The sequence below is a fragment of the Ostrinia nubilalis genome, chromosome 12 (genome assembly GCF_963855985.1).
Source record: "Ostrinia nubilalis chromosome 12, ilOstNubi1.1, whole genome shotgun sequence".
Classification (NCBI taxonomy): domain Eukaryota; kingdom Metazoa; phylum Arthropoda; class Insecta; order Lepidoptera; family Crambidae; genus Ostrinia; species Ostrinia nubilalis.
The window spans coordinates 11,516,455-11,540,283 of NC_087099.1; the positions used below are offsets into that span (position 1 = coordinate 11,516,455).

At 37.4% G+C, this 23,829-nt stretch overlaps 1 protein-coding gene across 2 annotated transcripts; it reads left to right on the forward strand.

The window, feature by feature from the left end:
- The first annotated feature begins 6,814 nt into the window (after positions 1-6,814).
- On the forward strand, positions 6,815-22,097 carry LOC135076947 (trypsin-1-like). Of its 2 annotated transcripts, XM_063971468.1 has the most exons (8): positions 6,815-7,081; positions 14,361-14,487; positions 15,089-15,124; positions 17,976-18,138; positions 19,042-19,250; positions 19,862-20,022; positions 20,337-20,427; positions 21,971-22,097. In XM_063971468.1, the coding sequence occupies exons 1-8, from the start codon at positions 6,983-6,985 to the stop codon at positions 22,090-22,092; spliced, it is 1,008 nt and encodes a 335-aa protein (XP_063827538.1). In that variant the 5' UTR covers positions 6,815-6,982; the 3' UTR covers positions 22,093-22,097. The 2 variants fall into 2 exon arrangements, with proteins under 2 accessions (XP_063827538.1, XP_063827539.1); XM_063971469.1 differs by lacking the exon at positions 15,089-15,124.
- The last annotated feature ends 1,732 nt before the right edge of the window (positions 22,098-23,829 follow it).

Below are 23,829 nucleotides of genomic sequence, written 5' to 3' on the forward strand. Positions count from 1 at the left end.
AACTTGACAAATATAAATTTTGGTGACATAAAATATTATAGTTCCCCTTTAAAAATACTGCGGTATGTATTATCTGTGTCAGTATCAACTTTCTAACTTCTTATAAAAAATGGTGGCCATCAAGAAAATGGTGGATATCAAATTTTTGGTATCGATTTTCTCATTAATTATTCGTCGCATTTGGTTCGTATTAATATATTTGTGAGGTACATCTCAGGTACTAAATAATGATAAATATTAGAATACCATAACTTACTTGTTTCGTCCAATTTCAGCATACACCCGCCAACCTGATATCAGGTTGGCGGCTCATTTTGTAATCGTAATTGTTCCCGTCTTAGGGAAGTACAAAATAAATAACTAAAGGTACACCAAGGTACACCTCAGGTATTAATTAATTATATTTATTTTATTCATTTCTGTGATCATAGTACACCCGCCATTCTGACGTTCACGGTTTTCGGATACCAGTTAAGTTCTTGGAAAATGTCTTTCTGAAAGTTAGGTTTTGCCGTTACCAGTTAGATTTTCGAAAAGTTAGGTTTCAGAGGAGTTTCAGACAGAATTTTGGATTCCCGTTAGGTTTTCGGAATTAAGAATGTTGGTTTTAAATTAGGTTTTCGGAGAGTTATATTTTGGCGTACCAGTTAGGTTTTGGCATACCGGTTAGATTTTCGAGAAGTTAGGTTTCAGAGGAGTTTTGGACAGTGGGTTTTCGGATCGGAAAATAGGTTTTTCAATACCAGTTTAGTTTTCGGAATGTCTAATCTATACTTATAATAAATCTGTAGAGAGGTCAATTCTGTACATGAAATATATTTTTAAAATAACTATCAGGGGGTGATTAGTGATCGATACTGATGCCAAAAATGCAATCAGCAAAATTTTTGTCTGTCTGTCTGTCTGTCTGTCTGTATGTCTGTCTGTATGTTCCTTATAGAAACAAAAACTACTCGACGGATTTTAACGAAACTTGGTACAATTATTCTTCATACTCCTGGGCGGGTTATAGTATAGGTACTCAGGAATTCCCACGGGAACGGGAATTAGCGGGAAAATCCTTCTGTATGAAAAATCTAAACCGCTTAAGTTAGACGCTTGAAATTTGGCATGCTGCAGGTACCTTAGTAAACTTAAAGCTAAGTTACAACAGGATATTGCAAAATTCCTACGGGAACGGGAGTTAGCGGGAAAAAACATTTGTATGAAAAAATCTAAACCGCGTAAGATAGATGAAGGGGTAAAACTTCCAGTGAAACTTCTCAATGTAGAACTGGAGAGAGTAACTCAATTCAAATACCTTGGACACATTGTCACTGAAAACCTATCGGATGACTGTGACATTGAACGAGAGAGGAGAGCGTTGGCGGTCCGATGCAACATGCTCGCCCGCAGGTTTGCCAGGTGCACAAGAGATGTCAAAATTACCCTCTTTAAGGCATTCTGTCAAACATTTTACACCTGCAGTCTGTGGTGTGACTTCACGCAAAAGACCTATAACGCTCTCAGGGTTCAGTACAACAATGCCTTCAGGATGCTGATGGGGCTACCAAGGTTCTGCAGTGCTTCGACTATGTTCGCGGAAGCGCGTGTGGATGACTTCTACGCTATCATCCGTAAACGAACGGCGTCGATGCTTGCGAGGATACGGGAAAGCGCCAACAGCATCCTGTCGGTTATCAAAGATAGGCCATCGTGTCCCATCTTTAAGCACTGGATTAATATTCACTTGCATGGATCCAGAAACCGGTTTTTTGACTGATTTATGTTACTACTAACCTAGTTTTTTAAGTATAAGATTGTTACTAACACAATGTATGGATCATAATGGTCTGATAATAAAAAAAAAAAAAAAAAAAAAAAAAAAAAAAAAAATTGCAAAGTAGATTTTAAGTTAGGTTTCGGACAATGGGACTTTCGGATACAGGTTAGGTTTTCTCAAAGTTAGGGTTCGGAAAATAGGTTTTCGGACACCAGTTTGGTTTCGAAATTTTGGATGTTGGATAAATTCGTTTTTCTGAAGGTAAGGTTTTGCCATACCCTAACTGGTATGGCAAAACCTTACCTTCTTTTCGAAAAGTTAGGTTTCGCCGAACTAGGTAGGTTTTCGCACACTAGATAGGTTTCGAAGTTAGTAGGCCCAAGATGCGTGCCGCGATAAGCGGTTATCAAGCCATTTTATGGATTTTGGCCATACATTTTGACGTCGGTTTCAGTTAGGTTAGGTTAGGTTTAAAGTTCCGTTTCGGACAATTTAGATTTTTGGATACCGGTTAGGTTTTCTCAAAGTTAGGATTCAGAAAATAGGTTTTCGGAGACTAGATTGGTTTCGGAATTTTAGATGTTTGATAAATTAAAGGTTAGGTTTTGCCATACCTACTAGTTAGGTTTTCGCTAAGTTAGGTTTCAGAGAAGTTTCGGAAAGTGGGTTTTCGGATACAAGTTATTGGAAAAAAAGTTTTCGGCAAGTTAGGATTCGGAAAAAAGGTTTTCGGACACCAGTTTGGTTTTCGGAATTTCGGATGTTGGATAAATTAGTTTTTCAGAAGGTTAGGTTTTGCCATACCAGTTGGTTTTCAGATACCAGTTAAGTTCTTGGAAAAAAGTTTACGGAAAGTTAGGTTTCGGAAAATAGGTTTTCGGACACTGGTTTTCGGAATTTTTGGTGTTGAATAAATAAGTTTTTCTGAAAGTTAGGTTTTGCCATACCAAGTAGGTTTTCGAAAAATTCGGTTTTTTAATAAAATGATTTTTAGAAAGTTAGGTTTTGGCGTATCAGTTAGGTTTTTGCGAAGTAGGTTTAAAGTTAGGTTTCGGACAATTGGATTTTCGGATACTTAAGTTTTCTCAAAGTTTGGATTCGGAACTCTTTTTCGGACTCCAGTTTGATTTTCGGAATTTTGGATGTCGGATAAACTAGGTTTTCGGAAAATTACGTTTCGCCGAACTAGTTACGTTTTCGCACATTAGATAGGTTTTCGAAAAGTTAGGTTTCAGTTAGGTTAGGTTTAAAGTTCCGTTTCGGACAATTAGATTTTCGGATACCGGTTAGGATTTTCGAAATTTTGGATGTTGAATAAATTAAGTTTTTCTGAAGGTTAGGTTTTGCCATACCAGTTATGTTTGAGAAAAGTTGGGTTTCAGAGAAGTTTCGGAAAGTTCCGTATACAGGTTCTTGGAAAAAAAAATCGGAAAGATTAGGATTCGGAATATAGGTTTTCGGACACCAGTTTGGCTTTCGGAATTTGGGATAAATTAGTTTTTCTGAAGGTTAGGTTTTGCCATGCCAGTTACTTTTTCGAAAAGTTAGATTTCAGAGAAGTTTCGAGCAGTGGGTTTTCGGATACCAGTTAAGTTCTTGGAAAAAAATTTTACGGAAAATTAGGATTCGGAAAATAGGTTTTCGGACACCAGTTTGATTTTAGAAATTTTTTATGTTGGATAATAAATTATTTTTTCTGAAAGTTAGGTTTTGCCGTATCTGTTAAGATTTTTGCGAAGTAGGTTTAAAGTTAGGTTGCGGACTATTGGATTTTCGGATACCGGTTAGGTTTTCTCAGAGTAAGGATTCGGAAAATAGGTTTTCGGACACCAGTTCGATTTTCGGAATTCGGGATGTTGGAAAACTAGGTTTTCCGAAAGTTAGGTTTTGCCGTACTAGTTAGGTTTCAGTTGTTAGGATAGGTTAGGTTTTAAGTTCGATTTAGAACAATTGGATTTTCGGATACCGGTTAGGTTTTCTCAAAGTTAGCATTCAGAAAATAGGTTTTCGGACACCAGTTCGATTTTCGGAATTTCGGATGTTGGAAAACTAGGTTTTCTGAAGGTTAGGTTTTGCCATACCAGTTAGGTTTTCGAACAGTTAGGTTTCAGAGAAGTTTCGGACAGTTGGTTTTCGGATACCAGTTAAGTTTATGGAAGAAAAGTTTTAGGAAAGTTAGGATTCGGAAAATAGGTTTTCGGACACCAGTTTGGTTTTTGGAATTTTGGGTGTTGGATAAATTATTTTTTCTGAAAGTTAGGTTTTGCCGTATCTGTTAAGATTTTTGCGAAGTAGGTTTAAAGTTAGGTTGCGGACTATTGTATTTTCGGATACCGGTTAGGTTTTCTCAAAGGAAGGATTCGGAAAATAGGTTTTCGGACACCAGTTCGATTTTCGGAATTCGGGATGTTGGAAAACTAAGTTTTCCGAAAGTTAGGTTTTGCCGTACTAGTTAGGTTTCAGTTGTTAGGTTAGGTTTTAAGTTCGATTTCGGACAATTGGATTTTCGGATACCGGTTAGGTTTTCTCAAAGTTAGCATTCAGAAAATAGGTTTTCGGACACCAGTTCGATTTTCGGAATTTAGGATGTTGGAAAACTAGGTTTTCTGAAGGTTAGGTTTTGCCATACCAGTTAGGTTTTCGAACAGTTAGGTTTCAGAGAAGTTTCGGACAGTTGGTTTTCGGATACCAGTTAAGTTTATGGAAGAAAAGTTTTAGGAAAGTTAGGATTCGGAAAATAGGTTTTCGGACACCAGTTTGGTTTTTGGAATTTTGGATGTTGGATAAATTATTTTTTCTGAAAGATAGGTTTTGCCATACCAGTTAGGTTTACGAAAAGTTAGGTTTCAGAGAAGTTTCAGACAGTGAGCTTTCGGATACCAGTTAAGTTCTTGGAAAAAAGTTTTCGGAAAGTTAGACTTCGGAAAATGGGTTTTTCGACACCAGTTTGGTTTCGGGAATGATGGATTTTGAATAAAATAGATTTTTCAGAGTTAGGTTTTGGCGTTAGTTAGGTTTTTGCGAAATAGGTTTAAAGTTAGGATTCGGACAATTGGATTTTCGGATACAGGTTAGGTTTTCTCAAAGTTAGGATTTGGACAAAAGGTTTTCAGAGACCAGTTTGGTTTTTGGAATTTTGGATGTTCATTAAATTAAGTTTTTCTGAAAGTTAGGTTTTGCCATACCAGTAAGTACCAGGCTTTCGATAAGTTTCAGAGAAATTTCGGACAGTGGGTTTTCGCTTTAGGATACTAGTTAAGTTCTTGGAAAAAAAGTTTTCGGATAGTTGGGATTCGGAAAATTAGGTTTTCGAAAAATAGGTTTTTGTATAACAGTTAGTTTTTCGGAATACTGTGATTCAGAAATCAGATGCTATTTTTCTTTCTTATTTGGTTACGTTTTCAGACACTAGTTTGGTTTTTGGTAAATTGGTTTTCGGATACCAGTTTCGTTTTCAGACATTTAGGTTTCGGAGATTAGGTTTTCGGACAACAGTTGGGTTTTCGGAAAGTCTGATAAGTAGATTTTTGGATACTAAGTTTTAGGAATTTAGGTTTTCTGAAAGCTACGTTTCTTAAAATCGGGTTTCGATTAGTTAGGTATTCCGATTACAGGTTTAGGAATGTCATAATTCAGAAACTTAGATTTGTGATTAGCAAAAAGCCCTGTGCTTTTTCGCAATCGCTAGTAAGCTTACCTATTATTGTAAGCCTTGTCTTGCAGTTTTGCATATTACTGGCATAACTAATGAAACATAAAATTAGTTTATTTGCATTATTGATTTGAACTGTGCTTCCAGTACGACCGTTTATCCTTTTACACGCAATTAAAATTACACAAATTGATTTCGTGGCAAAGCTAAACTTGAAGATTGTTAATTTGTCACAAAAGGCTGGCTTCTATCGACGCATAAGAGAGGGGTCGGTCAATACGGATTCATTAATTAAAGGTAAGTACCTACCAAGTTATTATCTATCAAGCAACGAAGTAATTTTATCTTTAATCGAGTAGTATAAACATTACGCAACACTTCAAAAAGAAAGAAAGAAAGAAACATTACTTATAAATAAAAGAAAATAAAAAAAATAAAAAATAAATAGCTGCATGGCTTAAGTTAACGCCTTGAACGGAGTGTCCCGGGTTCGATTCCTGCGGACCAAGTTTTTCTTGCAAGGTAATTTTGAAATAAATTGTGATACATGGAGATACTCGTCTAGTTCTTTGTGAGTACCTCTCTTTGGATTATGATTTGGGATCGATGCCTATTTCATGTCGAATAATTATTTCCCGATTCGGGAATACACGGAGCACGGAGAGTGCAGCCACACGGCTCCGCTCCGCGGAAACGAACTTGCCTCTGATTTCACTTTCATTTTATCCACGTGGAAAATCCGACATCCGCACGATGCAGCTATTATATTAATAAGTAGTTATGTTGCTACTTTGTGTATGAAGAGAATCGTTTCACATGAATCTATCAAGTAAAGAGTTTAATGTTACGAGTTTACGAGAATACCTATACTCGTATTTATGTTGTCAAATTTAATCTCAGTAAGTTTGCTTTAAAATACTTACCTACCTAAGCCCAACCTAATAAGCTAATAGTTTGTCTTCTGGCAAGGTTTTGGCAGACACCTATCTGAGGCATTTAAATTTCATTATAGGTTTTGTAAAACTGCTTAAAAATGTCAAAACCATTAAGAAAAAGTGTTTTTCAGTGATTCAAGCGCTACATAAGTTTGTCTTACATTGACCTAGCTTATTTTAATATAGTCCGGCCTTCCTCTAGTTATGATTTTGCAAATTTTTATGTAGATAAGTAGGTAATATACCTAACTCAAGTGTCTTGAAAACTTGAAACATGATTCATCATATTGAAATAATGGCAGTATAGTTTCGGCACTTCTGTCTATTCAGCTCCAGCGTTGATTAGATAATGACGTAACGATTACGGGCTGCACCAACATCGGTGGTGCAGCGGTGGGGTGGCTCAGGTCTTGCGAGGAGAAAGTATGGCTGGTGGTACGAAGACCCCGCACTCGGAGACCGCGCGGCCGCGGCCGACACACGACCGCCTGCCTGCGGGCGACTCGTTTGCGAAATAATGCCACTGTCTACCCGTCGCCGAAATAGCCAGTGAACGCGGCGAGCGCGGAGATGCCGCGCAAGTAAACAGTGCTGCAGTACCCACAGCATCGCGCCCGAACCAGGAGCCCCACAATGTGCCTATGGATAGTGCCTATAATCACCGTGGTCCTTTTCAATTCGGCTGACACCAGGGAAATAAGCTCACCGGACGGCGCTACCCTCGATAACCATGTGAGTATTCTGTTCACGATGACATTATCAGAATGCGGTATCGGTCGCGGCCGCGGCCCGGTGCATTGACTCGACTGCACTTTTACTTTCTGTCAAACACATTCGCTTCTTGCAGCTGTTTAATAACAGAGTGACAAGTCTGAAATACGATTCCAACTAGGAAATCTGAGGCATTTGAATTTCATTATAATGTACGCACACTCGTTTGCTGTTTCTTAATTTCCTCGTGCTCGTAACTTTTCCGGAAGTATACATTACATCAGTGTAGTAGCTGCGAAGTTAGTAACTGCTTGGTACTAGCGGTGGTTGTGAAAGCCATTGTCATTATTAAATAAATATGAAGAGAACCAGGTAGCTAATTAAATACATAAGTATGTTCATAATATTGATGTTCGTATTTACTTTAACATTTAATAAACAACTTAATAATATAATTGGAGTCATTAATTTAATAGGTACTATCGTCACAGATAAATAACGTTTTCATTTTCCGTCAGTAAATAAAACACTTTGATGTAACTAAGATCATAAATCTTAATTGAACATGATTGTAGGTAATAACTTTACTAACAATTTTACATAAAAGGGACAATTAATTCAATAATAACAGCTAACGATGTCTAAGTAAACAAACGATGATATTTATTACGAATAATTTAATAAATTATATCCTACTACCTAACTTACATACTAGCTGTCATCACGTTATGTGGCTGGTAGTAGTTAGCATCAAGTCTAAGTTTCGATATGTAGAGAACTAGATTAATTAAATAGTAGAGTTGGACCTCATGGTTATTATTACACCCCGCCCCAACATTTACTAATCAATGTAGGGTAGAACCAAATCCCTTAGAGCTTCACATAAAGGCTTGACCCTAACTTCTAGCACTACAAAACTTGGTGCGCCTAGGTAGGTATACTTATACGAGTACTTAAATTGCACACACCCCTTCTAACGAAAGGATTACACGTTATACTACATTTTTTTACTTCTAAGCTACCGTATCAGCCGTACCTTACCAGTAGGGTGATGTCAGAAAATCGCAAAACGCGTGTGACATGTATGTAAGTCATATCATTTCGAAGAGGTAGGCACAAATACCTCCTACTTGTGTTCATCAGGTTCCCTTGCCCTTGTGGGGGTAAATTAAATTGGCTACTACTTCTGCCCTTACCAGAATTATAATGTGCTTAATCCAGAATTTAATTATTTACAAGTTAAAACAAAAGAATGCCGGTTAGTGCGTCTTCTTTTATTTAGGTATTTCCATTCACCTTAAGTAACACGATTTTGTAACGTTATATAATTCCACATGAACGGAATTAGTTCGTGCTTAAACATAATTAATCAAACTTAATGATGGCCGATAATATAAATAATTGCAGATGAAACGGATGTGCACTACTTTCGCGGTTACGTCTGTCACTTATGTAAGACGAACTACATTTTAATCTTTCATTGTTTTTCCTTCGAATGTTAACTTTGCATAGCACAGTGGTTTTTATTGCCATAATTATACCTAAGGTATTTATGGGCATTCTTTCCTCTTCATCTTTTAGTCAGTTTGCGATGATCTCAAAAACTGATAAGTTTACTCAGGTAAGTTGTTTTGCTTGCAACTATTTCAAAGTTTATGATAATTTTCGAAAAGCTTTCGACACTACGCAACTTCAAGATTTCAGCCTTTTCAGCCAATTATTTATGTGACAAATGCTTCAGATAGTCAACTTAAATAGGTCAGCATTGTTTCAATGGCATAATAAACAATCTTTGTCGACCGCAATCGCGGATAAATCCAGTCATCGCCATAAATAAGGAACGGCTAAATGTAATGGTGCTATGTTCTTAGGTGTTCCCCACACTACTAACAGTCCTTCAGCCTGAAGTTATTGATTGTGATTAAACTCTAAAGTGTATAGACTAAGAGCTGGTGAACACCAGACCTACATCCACTATACAACAAAAGCAGATGATTTTTTATATAATATATTAGAGCAATAATTAGAAGTAGTTTCCTCATCAGCCAGACAGTTTTGACAGTTCCAACTCCTTGCCAGACAGTTTTTTTAGGATAGCTGCCAAAACCACGATGACCCAAACTTCATGATTTACCAACATTCTATCCTATATTGGGAGCATACGCTAACAAACAAAAAGGTTTTTCTATGAACTTTTTCCATAATTAGTATGTAAGTAGGTATTAAGATAAGACATAGGTATATGCACTTTACACAATCCGTTAAAAATAAATTAAAATAAAAGACCAAATATTTTTCTATACGACTATAGTTCTTGCAACTTATGAAGGCGAGTGAGCTTTGCTTGTGTGTATACGTGTACACGCACATAACGACAGGTGCAGAGGCGGCGTTAAGCGTGGGCGATGTGGGCCACCGCCTACGGCCTCGCGGTACAAGGGGCCTCGCGACTCAAAAATGTTTAAAGCGAGAATAAAACAAAAATAAGCCGTAATGGGTGCGACTCTGGATGGGTGTGACTCTGCAAAGTATATTATTTGTTATGGATGTGATTCTGGTTTGGTGGCATCTTGCCTAATGGCAAATCGCAAAAACTTCCCGATTAATCGGGACTATACGATGTTTAAAGTTGATTTTCCAGAATAGCGCAAATTCTTTGATACATAACGTTTGTACTGCCGGAATTCATTCTCCTCTGGAATGTCCCCAAAATTTCATTATTTTTGCCGTATCTCTTACAGTTTTCGAGATTTTGCATTTGCAACCAACCGTCTTCAGGTCGCCATAGAACAGGGCCTCGCGAAATCTGTCTTGCCCACATCAAATTTAGTTGTTGCCCCGCCACTGGACAGGTGTAATGCTATCACAACTTTTGAAAAAGTAGCGAGCCACCACACATGTAAAGCTCAGTCTCCTTCGTGAATTGCAACAGCTATACTGTGTTGCATGATGGGCATTAGTAGTATGGCTACAGCTTTGCGACTGGCGCCAAGTTTCCTGCGATACTTTCTTGCATTTTGATAAACGACTTTGGATAACAAAAACGAGAGCAGAACAACAATTACGGCGTGAAAGGCGCCTCGATCCTTCTTGGAAAGCTACACTGACCTTACGAATTTGCGAGAGATTGACAAGTTAGGGTATTTAGCACAAAAATACTATTGTTTTAGTACTTCTATACTATGACGATACTATAATATACGACGATCTGGTGAAGGTTACGGGAAGAACCTGGACGCGGGCAGCGCAGGACCGGTCGTTATGGAAAGCCTTGGGGGAGGCCTTTGTCCAGCAAAAGACGCCATTTGGCTGAAACGAACGAACGAACTATATTAGTGCCTATGGAAAATGATATTACCGAATCCTAAATGAAGTTCCCTAATTTAAATAGGTAATAGCACAGAATACATAATAGTAGCAACAGAAATTGCACTCCCTTGTGTAGGATCAGATGCCGACATTTTAACGGTAATAATAATAATGCTAAATTTCCAACACACATGGTGCATTCGAAATCGCACCTTACTACTACGCTCACAAGAGCGCAATTTTTTTGTATTCAGAATTGATCTACCTCACAGCTCAAGCGTCAGGGTTGTATAAGCAAAGTAAAATAAATAAAAACTTAATTTTAAGAAGCATTTATTGTATTTACGATTGGTAAACTTTAATCTAGTGGTGTTTTTATAATCGTACGATCTCTAAAGTACCTAATAATAAACTTCAGTGTTACGATAATTCGAAATTGGACAAACAGTTTTAAAAGGTGTAGTGTCGGAAAATAGACACGGTGAAGTAAAGTTAATGTTTTTATTAGCTAAAATATTTTTTTTGCTGCAGTTTTTTGGCATAAGTATTTCAAAATAATTTATTATTTAAAAAGTGTAGTTTTTTTAATTATTTAAATCACTACAGTTAATTATTATTCCTAAATATTACGATTTTCCATTAAAGAAGAATAACAGTGCTGTTGGAACAATAAACCTTGATTGCGACGATGATCGACCGAGCGTGTATAGAAATACGCGTGTGCTCACAGGCGCGTGGCGGCCCTGACTGATTTGCAACTTGAAGTTGTCGCGCGCTGTAGGTAATTATCTCGGCCGGCATAGGCGAGTGACGGAGGCCTGGTAATAGGTATTGTTAAACTCGTATCAAGATGTGGGTGTTGACCTACACCCAGCAGTTCGAGCTATCGTCGGGGATTTACCTTATTAATTGTTATTAGTAGGTTTTTTGTAATAGGTGGCAGACGAGGTGTTACCTAAGTATGTTAATTTCTTATAGGTAATTATTACAAATTTTATTGCCTAGTAAACAAAATAGGTAGCCTAAATGCTTAGCCATTATCCATTATCATCATATCTTCAAGCAGATATCGCAAGACCGAGTTGCAACTCTTAAATTTTAATGGTTAAGTATCATTATGCTGTCAGCTACGTAATTTATTTGTCTACTTTCAGTGCGGTATTATCAAACAGTTTAAATTAACTGGTTTATTTTATCAGAGAACAGCATTGAACTTCAGTAAAGTGGATCGCTGTCAGGGTCGTTGCGAAATCTTTCACTAATAGGGTCACGGAGTTTTCAGTTTCAGTTAGAATAGCAAACGTGACGTTCTTGCAACCTTGTTTAGAAAACCAAATTAGGCTTGGCGGACTAGAGGTCAATAAAGTTGTATCGAGTTTAGATTTTAGGATATTTTCAAAATTTAATCCAGATGTTGCAATATTCTACTTTGACTCTGACTGTCGGTTCTACGACCTTTGGAGTCAGCTTATTGCTTAAGTTCCGATTTTTGATACTGTTCGTTTGTTTTTTTGCGATTTTTCTATCCCATTCAATATCTTTTTCGTCATTATTTCTCAATTCTTCTGCCTATCGTTCACTTTTGTTTTGCTTTGGTAGGTTATTATGGTATTTGATACTTATTAAGATACCTAAGTATTTGAACCAACGACCTCATTTGGCTGGCTTAAACATGGAGTGCAGGTGCGGTTTTGTTCCCCAGTCGATGAAGCACCTGATGTCGTGCCCTGAGTGCCCAAGCAACTGCACTCAGGAGGATTTGATGAGTGCTACTGACAACCCCACTCTTGTGGCGGAGTTTTGGGCTGACACTGTGTAGGTTTGTTGTCGACACGAAAAGAAGAAGAACGACCTCATAAAGGTAGCAGGAAGGCGCTGGGTGCAGGCCGCTGTCAACCGGGGAATACCTATGGAAATCAGCAGTCTCATTCAGCAGTGGGCGTCCTGTAGCTGAAATGATGATGATGATTATGGTATTTCCATCAAATGGCTTCCAAATATAAATGGATACAGTTAGTAGCGCCATTGCCTACTTTAACAAACGTGTTGAATTTAGAGTCGGCATGCTACCACAACCTTAGCCTCATTACGTGTCATAATATTATCTAACAAACAGTCAGTATCAGTTTCGTCATCGCCAGTTATGCCACTCGGTCACATCAGGGAAAGCTTATGAATATTGATGATTGTCAACATGTGGATATTAAAATATAGACCCTACCACTTGGGAGCAAGGGTCAATGAAAATATGATGAATTCTTTGAACAATGCAAGAGCTGGAATGGTGCTGTCCAAATATGTAAATTTGAAATGTCAAATAAAGGTCTTGGGTTTTTTCGTGACCACACAATCACACTTTACTGTGTTATGAACCGAAATAAGCGAGCAAGCTGTCGAAAACTCCAAAAAAAGTTTTTGGAACCTACTAATAAAAGCTTTTAGAACCGTTATGTATAACACCCGTAGTACTCCGTTAGTAACCTATCGTATAGTTAGTTAGGTACATACCAAGTACCTACTAAATACTTACTCTTATAACATATTAACTAGGATGTAGTTATAAATCGTGCTTCATGCGTGTTGGTATTATAAATGACTGTTTTCCTTATTATTTTCTGAGAAAAGTGTCATCGTTTGTCAATCAATGTGCCATGCGGTGATGCGTTGCGAATTCCTGCTAACAAAAAAGTGATTTGTGCATTTGCTTTTTTTATTTTCATCGATGTTTACGACCCTCTGTCTCTAAAGAATAAAATAGATTAACACAAAATCTGTCTCGATTCACTGATAGACGCATTCTTCCGTTATGTAACAGAAAGACTTTGTTGCAACGTGAAAGTGTAAGTGTTTGAGAATCAAAAAAGAACAAAATAATAGCAGACTGGGGCACGCTTGTTAAAATTGTGAAAGTAACATTGACATTACTGGCCAATTAACTTGGGCCCCATTGCGCAACAGCGCGTGCGCTGACAACGCGAAAGTGTTGCGCGAACTGCTATAAATGGTAAACAAATCTTACGTAAATGCTTCCGACGGGACACATAAAATACTTGTTTTGTAAGCCTGACGTAATAATAGAGCGATCGAAAATTATCTCATAGCTTATGAAGAAGCTCAACTGACCCACTTCGGTACACCGTAGGATGTCTGGCGCACGCAAGTTTCCGGTTGTGCGCAGCCGGAAGATCGCGTGTCAGTTGTTATGCACTTAATAAATACGAATAACAAAATGAATTGCGATTATCTAACAGCATTAACTATTTAAAATCGTGTGCATTTTTATGTAAAATTTGTTGTGCGCAGTATTCGATTACTTAAGTATTTGCTACCAAAGTACGCAGTATAAAAATGATACTAGTTAGTGAAGGAACTTACCACAACATGGAATAATGAAATGTTCTATTTCCACATCAATATCTTTATGACCTTCACTAATTTAGTCATACTTTATGCCGAAGATGAGCGTATTTGCACGACAGCTTGACCTAAGTATACGTCTTTATTACTGTCTCATGACGAGCGTAGCTAAAATTGCTGTCACAAAATTGTTATGTCATCATTATACCACTGTATGTGCGGTTTAAACATTCATCCATTGCGTTATCGGTCCTTCACTTTTTCTTCTTCTATTTTTATCTTTGCTTAAAATCAATGAGCTCAGAACATTTTGCCGGCGTTTTAGAGTAGGCGCACACCGTTGATTTTTCGTCGGCCGATAGTTTAGTCGGGCAGTTGATCAGTATGGGCATGTATGGGAGTGCGCACACTACGCCGATTCGATTTGGCCGATTCTTCATACAATTTAAAATCGGGCACAACTATCGGCCAACTAAAAATCAACGGTGTGCGCCTACTCTTAGAAATAAGTATGTCAATGTTGCCTGCATTACTAATAGTATTTATAGAACACTGAGTAGCCTAAGCTTTTACATAGTAGGTATGTCATTGGAGTTTGAATTTTATAACATAGTGAGTATTTTTGTTTTTCCAGGTGTCATCGGGCAACAGATCACAGCGGTTCCTATTCGACGCAATCTTCGGTTTGGAGGTGCCCATACTAGAGGAGCAGAGCATAGAAGACGACGACGATGACCCTCAAGTTCAGAAATGCTCTTGTGGTATGGAGATGTTACTCACAAATCTTATAATAATATTATTATATAAAAGCGAAAGGTCACTGATTGACTGGCTCACTCATCACGAAATCTCAGAAACTACATGTGCTAGTAGTCTCAAATTTTGCATGGGGGTTCCTTTTAGAACGTAGCTCACTAAGAACGGATTTTACGAAACTTCACCCCTAAGAGGGTAAAACGGGATCCACGCGTACGAAGTCGCGGGCGGCCGCTAATAGTTCACAATATTCTTACGTCGTAACTTCAATACTTTTAGACCTGTGACCTGCATATAAACTAGATTGTTTAGACTGCCCTGCCCTTTAAGCAAACATAATCATGATATTTTCAAACATCATGCAGGGAGTCAAGTTTTAGTATCACTGGGATAATTTATTTTAGCTGAGCATGTTAGAAATTCATTCATCAAATCAACTTTGGGTTTTATTTATTAGTAGCACAGGTTAGAATGGTTTTATCGTGCACTTCAGCGGTGAATATTATTTCTTTACACTGTAAAATTATTCAATCTTCAATGCACATTAGCAATGGTCTAGATAGTAATACATTTCCAATCAATAATTATTTCACATTCACGTTTTAGAGTGCGGCAGAGCAAATCCACTGCCTAGGAAGATGGGTAAGTTAAGTGTGTACAGCACTTGTAGACCCCTTGGTGATGAAGTTCCCCTGAATGTTCCATGTAAAATAACTGTTAACTACTGAGGTTTAGTGTTTGTGGTTATTGGTAGATACAGTAGAGCAATGTGCACTATTATCTAAGTACCAACCTAGTTCATCCCTGACCTATTCCCCTAAGTTGATACGACCTGAACAGTTCAGTTTTTAATTGTGTCCTGTAAACCAGAATAATCCTAAGGTAACTTCGTAGTTAATTACCTTATTTTTAAGTTCGGTTTTTGACTGAAATTAAAAACTGGGCTATACATACAAGGTAGCAAAAAGAATTTAACTCATCTATATTCACACATGGTCACTCCAGCTGGCATTCCAAGGTACAGTCGTGCTATTTCCACTGACAACATTACCTATCACCAGAGTTACTAACCATCCCATACTAATTAAAAACATCGTATTGTAGCTCCTCATCCATTATTGAACAACATAGTTAGTTACCCGTAGTTTTTGGCGATAGAACTCCCAATAGAACCCTAAAAAATAGTAGACACTAGATTCCCTTAGCCACAGCCTGTTTTGATTTACGTAGTTAATTTCATTTATTTAAGAAGCTAGTTGTCATTTTATGACTCGCCATTTCCTTTTGTTATAGTTTTTAAGAATCATTTTCGATTTATCTCACTTGTTCCACGAACCAAACAAATGACTGCTTTGGATGGGCAAAAAGCAGCGTGCGATCGTCGACTGCAGAAGAAATTGTGCATTGAACTGTGGAAGTGATAGTGAAAGTGTATGCCGACCTATGGCGGTTTGTAGATCTATCTTAAACCAGTACAGGATTAATTCTTATCCCTTACCTCATAAGTAAAGAGATTCTTTACAGAGAGATTGCTAAAATATACCGAGTTTGAGAAGTATTATTATATCACACATAGATAATCATGTAATCCTTATTATTGTTTTGTGGGACATGTTCGTATGAGCATCTGATAATATCGAACCTAATTATAGGAACACATTTAAGTTGCTTTGTCCTTCCCTAATTAAGATGAAAAGATGGATACAGGTGTTTTATGAAACTAAACATAATGAAGTAATTAGCACACTTTAATGTCTTCTAAAGATATAAACCTACACTGTAGGTAAATCTAAAACTATAAAGGTGGAAGTGATAGAGAAAGTGTAATGATGTATATTACATTATGTATACTGAGACCTAAGGCAGGTTGTAAATTAATATAGTTAATACTAGTATAGAACTATTAATCTGATCTTACAGAGAGATTAAATTTATACTCTGACGTAAATGGAGTTTGCTAAGCTAGAACTGCTCTGGTCCACCAGTTCATTAACAACTTTGGTTTAGAGGCGATAGTAACTACTGTACAAATAAGTTTTATCTCCTCTTTCAATAATACTTGACTTAAGGTCCTATGTCCCCTAGATGGGGCAGATGGCGTCTACAACAGTCCTCCATCGCGTTCGGTCTTGAGCTTTGCATTTGATCTCGCTCCAGGTCTTGCCGATTTTCTTCGCCTCTTCTGCTACAGTGCGCCGCCAAGTTTGCGTTTGTTTGTTTATTTTCATAATACTTAGTTATCTTTTAAATATGAGAGGTTTGGAGGTGTACAATGGATGTAATGTCTATGTTTAAACAAAAATGACTAGGTACAAAATCTTTCTGAAATCTGAAATGTGCTAACTTCAAGTAAATTAAGAGATATAACTTCCTTGTAGTGATATAAGCACGAATGTATGCAAAACGTAATGCTGCAATAATTTCAAACAGTCCAGTATCTTGAAAAACGGATGCAATAAGCATTTATAAAAGTTTCCTTGGAACCGATATCAAATTACTGTTGATTGGTCTTGACAACGATTTAGAAAACGAAAACATCCGCTCGGAACCAACAGGTACAGGTTTAACTTCCTTGGTTCAACGGACTGACGTTGAGGTTTACTTTCTCACCGCAAATTCCTAGTTGATGGAGGTACAGCAAGCCCGCTCCAGATATAAGGCTTGTCTAAGACAATCATAGATCGAAGAACCAGACGAGTCAAAAGAAAAACCCATTAATCAATTCAGATTTCATCACATTGATGCTTAAGTTTGTTCCTATTCTACCACGCAATAAGTTAGTTCAGTAGACTTCAAAACTCCCCTTAATAATCATGTTATTTACAATTGCGTGTTTGCAAGCTAAATTACATTACATAGCAAGGTATCGAATAGCCATTACTTCTCTCGTAATAGTTACTTGTACGTAAAATACCTACCTACGTATTTTTTGCGTGCCTACCCCTATAATTATGTATTTCCGCTATCGTGAGATTAGTGACTGTTGCATGATTAATGTCCGTATAATAAAACAATGCTCAAAACTCCAAACTGTTTGTTCTCAACGAGTCACACCAAAACGAGTAACCCTGTTACTCGTTGGGAAAAAAAATCCCATCCAGTCACACCCCTGCTCGTTAACCTGTTTTCTTACTGTAAGCTTTAAATTGCTTCATTATTTTGATTTTTTATGTATTTTGTACATTGTTTCTTTATAATGAAAGCTCTTTTATCTTGACATAAAAGGTATTTAATGTTTGTGATCAGTACCAATGTGACTCGTTGGGAACAAGCGCTCATAACTAGGTTTTAATCTCAGTATCAGATTTTGTCTTGTGATTACTTAGTCTCTAAATATTTGATCAATCTGCTAGAAATTTAATTTAGTTTAAAGCTTTGTTTTGTAATAAATTGATGTCTGGATAATAAGGAGAAGCAAATCTAGGTACAGTCGGCGTCATATAGTTCTGTACTGTAGTTAGCGCTAGTGCTGTACCTTTGTGTTTTGTGACAGAGTGTGGCGGGTCGAACCAGGAGAATCGGATCGTGGGCGGCATGCCAGCGGGCGCCAACCGGTACCCGTGGATGGCGAGGATCGTGTATGACGGCCAGTTCCACTGCGGCGCGTCGCTGCTCACCAAGGAGTACGTGCTCACGGCAGCTCATTGTGTCAGGAAGTATGTCCAACTTTGATGTACCTAGATCTTCTTGCTTGATGATGGAAAGAACCGCTTTCAAAGACTTTGTATGTCTGTAATGGACTATTCCTACCTCTCGTTACCACTGCTACTCCTGTGTAGCCAGGATCTACAGCTTGATCGCCAATAAAAACTCAACCAGTGTGACCTTCACTGTCAGTTTTGTGTCAGTAAGATAAGGAAAAGAACCGAGAATAGGGCTTAAATACTGTTTTATTTACTGAACTATTACAAGAAACTACTTATATCCATTGTAATCGTGTCCCGGTTACATTGTAACACTGCTGCTCCGAGGAAGAAACTTTAATGGAGCGTGTTTTATAGTTCAACACAAACGCATTGCGTTTTGTGACACGCAATGTTGCATTGAAGCTATTTGCAAACAAGTTTATTAGCTGTGGAATGAATCTTCCGTACTTACATTCATAACATGTTATCGTCTAAGTGTGTAATTTAAGTAAAGGTTTCTTGGATTGTAAACTGAAGTAATGTTGTTATATTATATTTTCAAAATTGCCAGTCCTTTGGGTCGGGCTAAAGACAATTATTGTACTGAGCAATTTTATCTTTGTTATTATTACGATTAGTGTCACAGACCTGTTTGATTTGATGACTAATCCCACTTCTCTTTGGAAATAATCTCACTACTGCAACTCCTATATCCTAGATCTATATTTAGCCAATGAAACCCAACCAGTGAAGTTTGAGTAACCCGTCCCGGACTTGTTATATAAATTAGTCATAATGTACGTCGACGTCGACGAATCACTCGTCGACTATATATTGCGCAACACCAGCCGATAATGTTGTCCTGAAGTGGTGGTAGGGCAAGCTATATTAAAACGTGTATACTCGTAATAAGTGCCTTGATGTATATTCCAGGCTGAAACGCTCTAAGATCCGCGTAATCCTCGGCGATCACGACCAAACCATCACTACGGAGAGCGCGGCCATCATGCGTGCCGTCACCGCCATCGTCCGTCACCGCAGCTTTGACGCGGACTCGTACAACAACGATATAGCGCTGCTCAAGCTGCGCAAGCCCGTCAACTTCTCAAAGATCATCAAGCCTGTCTGCTTGCCGCCAGCTAGTAAGTGGGTCTTATTTATTTTTGAGAGAGCAGGGAATATTTTCATCTCTCTTTCTCTCCCACCTGAAATTCCTGTGTAGCGTGGATCCATTGGAACAGCTCGATCCATTAAAACCTAGAGAGCGTTGGCAAGGGCAGGAAAATTTAAACTGTCCAAGACAGCAAAATAATCAGTAGGAAATAGGAGGAGTTCGGAACAAAGGATTCCAGCTATACGAGTAAGGCTGAGCATCATTTTACTTTTACTTTGTCAAACTTCAAAAATCTGTCAGTTTATTGTTATTGTTACTGTTAAAATAAGGTGATGCAACTCAGCCTAGGTAATTAATAGACTTTGTAAACCTATAAGACCTGACCACGCCATTCTTGTGGCGTAGTTTTGGGCCGCCGCTATGTAGGTTTGTTGTCGACACGACAAGAAGAAGAAGAACGACTAAGATCGTTGGAACTTTCTCTGGCCCTCCTTCTACCGAAAAGTAGTCTCTACTTAAGTCCATTCTCATCATGTCTTAGTATCCAACATTTCCAAGTTTTCTGCAACTAAGTTAATCTGTTCATTTTAAAACGATTTTGGCTTTGTCAATGTTAATCAATGATTGTATTTATTTCAGATGTGGAACCGTCTGGCAAGGAGGGCATAGTGGTCGGGTGGGGTCGGACGTCGGAGGGCGGCCAGCTGCCGGCCATCGTGCAGGAGGTGAAGGTGCCTATCCTCTCGCTCACCCAGTGCCGCGCCATGAAGTATCGGGCTTCAAGGATCACTAACAACATGGTAAGCACCGAATTTGGAAAATAATTTGCTGTATTCATCAGTATCTACGCATATAAAATATCTTGGTTTCTGCATCAACCATCAGACTGACTAAAAATACGCTGAAAAAGAGGAAAATTACTGTACGGATTTATTTATGAAAAATGGAACTCATTGTATGTTTCAAATGCTGGAATGAACTCTATTATCTCTAGCCTCCTTTTTAGCGCATTGCTTTGCGCGTCTACCCCTATCAAAATACATCTAAGAATTCAGTTTCGTAATTTTTGGCTCGCTCAATGGAATTAACCACGCATCTATTTTGAATATTTCAGCTATGTGCGGGTCGCGCCTCGACGGATTCGTGCCAAGGCGACAGCGGTGGCCCACTGCTCATACAAACTGGTGACAAATTCCAAATTGTTGGTGAGTAACTATGTGTGTGATGATTTTTATAACACTTTCAAGGGCCTTGTTGAGGGTAGTTCGGAAATTCGGAATCTACTTTCATTACCTCCACCTTCATAACCCTGATGTCGGATTGACCTGATCACTCATAGTCATCACAGACAATTTTACTAAGTGTCCTCTGGCTAAAAATGAATTAGCATAAAATCATAAAATATCACGTACTCATAGCATAAAGTACCTTGGAGTGTTACTTGATAGCGTCTTATCATGGAACGAACACCTTAGGGTCGTTACTGCGCGGGTTAGAAAACTTATTTTCGTTTTTAGTAGATTGAGGGCTAGTGCTGATCCACTTACTCTAAGAACTGCTTATTTTGCCCTTGCACAGTCCATTATTAACTACTGCATCACAGTATGGGGTTCCACCGGTAAAACTAAGTTATTACCACTTGAGAGGGCCCAACGTGCCGTCCTGAAGGTTATGGCTTCTAAACCAATCAGATACCCTACTAAGATGATTTACGAATTCTGGGAAGTTCTATCAGTGCGAAAACTGTTCATTCTCAATGCTACTCTACGCAAACATAGGACTGTCAATTATAACCCTAATATAGTAATAAACAAAAGGAGGAAAGATAGGGTGTGTCAGACGGTTCATTGTAGATTGGAACTTGTAAAGCACCAGTACAATTATATAGCTCCACTCCTTTATAATAAAATAAATAAAGAATTAAATATTTATTCCTTAAATAGTTATCACTGTAAGAAAAAAATAACAGAGTGGCTTCTCAAGCTTGAATACGATATGGTTGAGTCTTTGATTAAATAATAACAAAAAATATATATATACATCAGCCTGATTCCTTCCTTACATTGAACACAAACACACACACACGCACACACACACACACACACACACAAACACACACACACACACACACACACACACACACACACACACACACACTCACACACACACACACACACACACACACACATGTTGGTTTTCTTTTGTTATTGTAAGTTCATCTCATATTCAATTCATGTAGGTATTCAGTTAAAGCTAAATAAGTATTAAGTTATTTATTAGTAACCTAATTTGTTTATTTATAGCGTCTGTATTAGAGGAAGGCGCTAATGACTGCGACACAGTCTTTGACTACTGCAGTCATTAACGTTTCATTTTGTCTATGCACAATTGTAATTGGCTACAAATAAAGTTTATTATTATTATTAAAAAAAAAAAAAAAAAAAAAAAAAAAAAAAGAATTCATGACTGGTCCCATTAGTATTATGTGTACGACACTAGAAAGTAATCGCTCCTAAAACTTGAACGTCTATTTCTTCTGGTTGCGGATCAAAAGATAACTAAAACTACTTTTAGGACCTTCAATCGTCAGAGTTTCATTGATGGCCATTGTAAGATTCTGGTAACACAGTTCTTAGTAGTGGAGAAGACAGGGAACATTGTGCCATTAGATCGATAGACGCCAGTCTCGTGTCTCGGCATTGCTATTTCATTTTCGAAGTATGTTTATCGACGGCTATTTTTTTCCAGGCATAGTATCATGGGGGGTCGGCTGCGGTCGGCCAGGCTACCCCGGGGTCTACACACGAATCACCCGCTACTTACCGTGGCTGCGCGCAAACCTGCGCGACTCATGTCTTTGTGCCAACTGACGATCGAAACCGAAATACAGAGCTGACGGCTGACCTAAACGTTATTGTGAAGAAGGAACAGTAACGTTATTGTAACGTAACGAGCAGTAACGTTATTGTAATGTAACGAGCAGTAACGTGATTGTAACGTAACGAGCAGTAACGTGATTGTAACGTAACGAGCAGTAACGGGATTGTAACGTAAAGAGCAGTATCAAGCTGCGTTCGCTCATAGGTTTCTATGAAACCGAGAGCTGGACAAAGCACGCAACTCCGCTGTACTTATAAGAGATGCTTTCATTGTAAATAAAGACATTACATTCAAATACCTACATAGGTAAGTCGCCAGTTGTAAATAATCTGAATAAAGTGCATGGGAATATAAGATAATAAATCACGCATGTAAAGTTATGTTAAACAATTGTAAAAGTATGTATCTTACAAATACAAAAAGAAGAAGTTTAAAATTAGGCTGGAACTTTGAGCTATCTACTAATAAATCACTGTTTGAAATGAAATAATATGGCTGGGCTAGATTTAAGAATAATGAAGGAATTATTTATTGATACTCCATTTATTCGTAAGGACAAACAAAACTTATCCAATGTAAGTTTTAGTTATTACTGTATAGAAGACGAGAATTTTCAGTAGCATGTTTAATAATCGTATTAAGTTAATGTTTTAAATGTTTAAATAGTTAATTTCAATTGTTTATTGTTTTGTTGGGCGCCAAAACAAACTAAAACGTTAACGTGCCAATTCCCAATGTGTCATACCACATAAAAAAGTATTAGGTACGTTGTTTTTCACTTGGTACAATTATTAAATAATATCAGAAAATACAAAATAGGTACGATGCGATCCGTATAAATTCCAATGAAAAGAGACACTTCTTTTTGAAAAGGGATTAAAATTTGTTCAGCCACATGGTCACACTTTGTATAACGTAAAATAATTATAACTAATTTTGATAGAAAATAGAAATATTAATAGTATTTCATTGTTATTAGGACTTTGTTGTTATGAGAATGTTGCATCGTTCTACTTTTAAATACCACAACAATTAACTCTTTAAAACATCTTACGTAAATCTACGTATCGGAATACCAAAGAATACAAAAATAATAATAAAAAAAAACAAATGAAAAATGTATTATTATAACGCTAACACGAAATAATAGCATTATTTTTTTAGGAAAATAATAAAATTATTTCACTTCAGATTCTAGTGAGAAATTATTTCACATGTTCAAAGTATTTTCTGGTTTTATTATCGCAGGGTTCAATTAATATAACATTTTACACCACTGCCCAACTATTAATAAGTAAAACTGATTAAGTTTAATATCGAGATTTATGCTATCCTTTTATAAAAATTTTAGAGTTTTCGACTGTTATAATGGGAAACTAAAAAGATTAAAATAGAATAATTTAATTTGTAGTAATAAGTGATCATTTCATTCACTCATTAATCATCAACATCACTCTGTAATTTGGGCTTTAGTTAAGTATCAATTTTGCTCGCTTTAGCTAATAATCATTACGTGTGTCGTGTAGCCATCTCAATCGACACCTAGCGAGTAATTACTTCATCTTCTTTCATTCATACAGTTCATTAGCTATTAAATTAATTAACTAACATTCATTATGCACGAATTAATTCATTATTACCTAGATTAATTTATTTTACTTCGGACAGGCCGGTGGTGCAGATTACCATTAGATATTTAAGTGTTTTACAACTGCCTAAGTGTTCAA

What these genes read in the sequence shown, in the direction of transcription:
- LOC135076947 (XM_063971468.1), top strand. Translation starts at nt 6,983, where the DNA reads ATGTGCCTATGGATAGTGCCTATAATCACCGTGGTCCTTTTCAATTCG. An exon ending in GCGCTACCCTCGATAACCAT is followed by an intron (nt 7,082 to 14,360) that starts GTGAGTATTCTG and finishes TTGTTTTTCCAG; the next exon opens with GTGTCATCGGGCAACAGATC. An exon ending in AGTTCAGAAATGCTCTTGTG is followed by an intron (nt 14,488 to 15,088) that starts GTATGGAGATGT and finishes TTCACGTTTTAG; the next exon opens with AGTGCGGCAGAGCAAATCCA.